General features: G+C 46.1%; 1 protein-coding gene across 1 annotated transcript in view; it reads right to left on the bottom strand.

Moving 5' to 3' along the window:
- Nucleotides 1–1,457: 1,457 nt before the first annotated feature.
- The window catches only part of LOC311110264 (beta-crystallin B1-like), a gene marked incomplete at both ends in the record, with an annotated part of 5,024 nt that continues 2,568 nt past the window's right edge, over nt 1,458–3,913 (bottom strand). Inside the window, 2 exons of the mRNA XM_084188803.1 lie at nt 1,458–1,629; nt 3,302–3,444. Of these exons, the coding sequence (XP_084044929.1) occupies nt 1,458–1,629; nt 3,302–3,444 (315 nt within the window). The remainder of the gene's footprint in view (nt 1,630–3,301; nt 3,445–3,913) is intronic.

The raw sequence follows: 3,913 nt of genomic DNA, 5'->3' as shown, positions 1-3,913 counted from the left end.
GTTTAGAGTTCTAGGTAGAATGAAATAAAGACAAGTCCAAAAATAAATTCACTTTATCAGCCCTGTCTCTCCTTGGGATCCAACAACAGGTTCACTTCCTGGTAGCTCTGTCCAGCCCAAGCACGTCATAGATGTTTAATTATTGGTGACAAAAATACTAATAAATACAAAGCTAAACTAAAAGGCATCCCATTGTGGGAAAATAAAGCCAACGATTTGAGGATTTTGATGGCCGTGAGTGGGAAACCATGTTATCTACCTTGTGTTGAAATAATATTAATATTATATTTTGGAGTGAAAATAGTGGACAGCTACGTCATCGACACTCTTTCAGAATAACCCTACTTGTTCATTCTATGTACACGTAGAAACATGAATATATGTTTTTACTATTGTTTTACTATTTTAATTTATTTCTGTTCATTATATGAAGAACCCCTCCACTGCTATTGCTGCCATGATATCACACAATCAATGTATAAAAGGCTAATTATTTGTTCTGTCTAAAACCCTGATAAAGGCCAAGACACGAAACACGTTGGTTTTGCTTTTAACAATTAAGAAGCTTTCTTATTAACTTATACTGTCCTCCAAAAGTTGTGGAATCTCCTCTCTGTCACACAATCACCGCCACAAGAGAAAAATATGTCTAAATGAAGAATAAGAGGTGAATTCAGGTCAGGTTTAGAGTCTCTTTATTTGGGTTTGGATTGAAGAGGGTGCAGGGTCTGAATACAAGCTTTTACAGTGACTGTGGCAGAGGTACGGATCTAGAACCCTGGATCCCGTTCCCTCTTCTGGCCACGACAACAGACCCACACACACACACACACACACCCATACCCCCGTAGATCAGAGTCAAAAGAGAAACACTAGTCGTCTCATTTTGGGCTGAATTTAGGTTTGAAGAGAAACAGGATGGTTGGATGAAAAATAAATTATGCGAGGGGGAAAAAGAGAGAGAGAGAGGGGAAGGGAGGGGGCTGAAAATAATAGAGACGGAGAGAGAGAGAAAAAAATAGAGAGAATATCTAGTTATCTACCTATCAACCCACCAGATCTGGTCTTTGTTGATCTGTGAGTTGTTGTTGTCTGTTTTACGTCAATGGTCTTAGAATCCATTGTCGTTTCATGGTGTTGACCCATCTGTCAAATCAGGGCAGCTGTACGCCACAAGTCTTACATCTCTCAACAGGTAGAGGGCGCCGTCTCAAGAGAAAAAAAAACTATTACCTCCCTCCATCCCTCACTCTCTCCCTCGCTCTAAAAAAAGTATCTAACCGCGGAGAGGATCACCGGGAGGGGGATGAGGAGTCGGATGGAGGGAGCTTTCTATCTTCCTATAGATAGGGTGCTTTCTTCCTTTCCCTCTTAGCCTTCCCTCCTCCTCCTCCTCCTCTACTGTGGCCCTCCTCCACCTCTCCTCCGCTCCCTCTCTTTCTCGCCCTCTGGGACCCTCACTTGCTGGACAAGGTGTAGCAGCCGTGCTGGTGCCACTGCATGTCGCGGATACGCCTCACAGACTGGAACTGGGGGTGACGGGCGCCGAACTCGTTGAAGTGCCTGTAGTCACCCTTCTCCAGGAGGTATTGGGAACCACGGTATCCAGGGAACTGGTAACCCACCCAGCTGGAAGAAAAGAGGAGAGGAAAAGGGGGATGAGTGGAGGGATGGAAGGAGAGAGGGAGGGGTGGAGGGAGAGAGGGATGGATGGAGGGAGAGAGGGATGGAAGGAGAGAGGGATGGAAGGAGAGAGAGAGGGATGGAGGGAGAGATGGAGAGAGAGAGGGATGGAGGGAGAGAAGGGTGGAGGGAGAGAGGGATGGAAGGAGAGAGAGAGGGATGGAGGGAGAGAGGGAGAGAGAGGGATGGAGGGAGAGAGGGATGGAGGGAGGGAGAGAGGGAGAGAGAGAGGGATGGAGGGAGAGAGGGATGGAGGGATGGAGGGAGAGAAATAGACAAGGGGAGAGAGAGAGAGCGAGAGAGAGAGAGCGAGAGAGAGAGAGAGAGAGAGAGAGAGAGAGAGAGAGAGGAGAAGGTGGAAAGGGCTGAGTGAATGAGGGATGGAATGGGGGAAGAGAGAGAGCAAGATGGGAGAAAGAGAGGAGGAAGAAGAGATGCACAGAGGCCGAGAAAGAAAGACGGAGAGAGAATCGATAGTGTGAGACAGAGAGAGAGGGCAGAAGGGACACAGAGGTAGAGAGATAAACAAGGAAGTGCAAAGTAGAAGAGAGAGAACCGAGGGAAAGAACCGAGGGAGAGAACCGAGGGAGAGAACCGAGGGAGAGAACCGAGGGAGACAGAGAGAGAAGATGAGAAGCCAACAGCATCAGAGGAACAGGCAGGGGAGTGGGAGGCTGTGAGGGAGAGATATGTCTTGCTAAATAGAGATATTGATCTGTTTGTCACGTTTTGCCTGTAGTGCCACAGGTACCAGTCTGTCCGTTTGTTGTTTCAACCAGTGGGGAACCTGTCTACTCACTGTGGGCCAAACCCATCTATGAAGGACTGGACCTATCTCCTCTCTCACTGTGCAGATACACTGGAGAGACGAAGCTCACATACACACACACAAACATACTGTGCTATATAAAACCCTTTGTTCTGATTCTGAAGAGGCTGATTGAAACAGAAAAGACATCCTGACATCATTCCTGCTGCATTTCTAAAAGTGATGTCATGAATCATAGATCTTCAGGGCTGCGTCCCAAATAGCACCCTATTCCCTATTTAGTACACTACTTTTGACCAGTACCCACAGTGCTATAGAGGTAACAGGGGGCCATTTGGGTGGCAGACTAGATATTTGAAGTATGTAGGCACAGGAAGCCAGAGGGAAACAGAGAGTCTATATATTAAATTATCTTCTAAGTGGAACCCCTCTGACAATTAAAACTATTGTGGAAACTTTCGTCATTCCAAACTATATTTGGAACAGTTGGTTCTGAATTCTATTATTTACATAGAAACAGTGGAACGCCTCAGCAATTTGAAATGAATGAAGCTATTTGTACAGTCGATTCCAAACGATCTAATTTGAGGGCTATGATGACTTCACTATCTAGGTTTGGTGATGCCTGGTTGTTCATGTCATAATGACATCACTGTCCTCTTCCTGCTCTATCTCATCCTATAGACCAATGGCATGTGTGTGTCTGCGGTGTGGGGGCGGGGCTAGTCATCCTATAGACCAATGGCATGTGTGTCTGTGGAGTGGGGGCAGGACTAGTCATCCTATAGACCAATGGCATGTTTGTCTGCGGTGTGGGTGTGGCCTGTTGCCGCGGCGAGGACCACTCACGTTCCGCAGCTGACCATGATGCTGCCGACCCTATCGGTGAATCCGTAGGAGAACAGAGAGGGAACATCATCATCCATGATCTCCATCTTACGACCCTTGAACTCTCCAACCTCGAACAGGCAGATCTTGTGCTTCTCAGGGTCCTGAGAGAGAGGGGAGAGGGGGAGAGGGGGGAGAGGGGGGAGAGGGGGGAGAGGGGGAGTTAGGCCTATGGTATAAAAACTAACATGAACAGATAAAAGGCGGAACTGATCAATTTAGACAGATCGATGGATGGATAAATGAATGGCTGGATGAACGAATGAATGAGTAGATGGATGGATGGATAAATGAATGAATGGATGAATGAATGATTGAGTCGATGGATGGATGGATAAATTAATGAATGGATGGATGAATAGATGGATGGATGGATAAATGAATGAATGGATGAAAGATTGAGTCGATGGATGGATGGATAAATGAATGAATGGATGGATGAGTAGATGGATGGATGGATAAATGAATGGATGGATGAATGAATGAGTAGATGGATGGATGGATAAATTAATGGATGGATGAATGAATGAGTAGATGGATGGATGGATAAATGAATGGATAGATGAATGAATG

The sequence above is a fragment of the Coregonus lavaretus genome, assembly GCF_964263955.1.
Source record: "Coregonus lavaretus genome assembly, contig: SUPER_35_unloc_2, whole genome shotgun sequence".
Taxonomy (NCBI): Eukaryota; Metazoa; Chordata; class Actinopteri; order Salmoniformes; family Salmonidae; genus Coregonus; species Coregonus lavaretus.
Note: the sequence above shows the minus strand (reverse complement) of the source record. Positions and strands in the feature narration are given on the sequence as shown.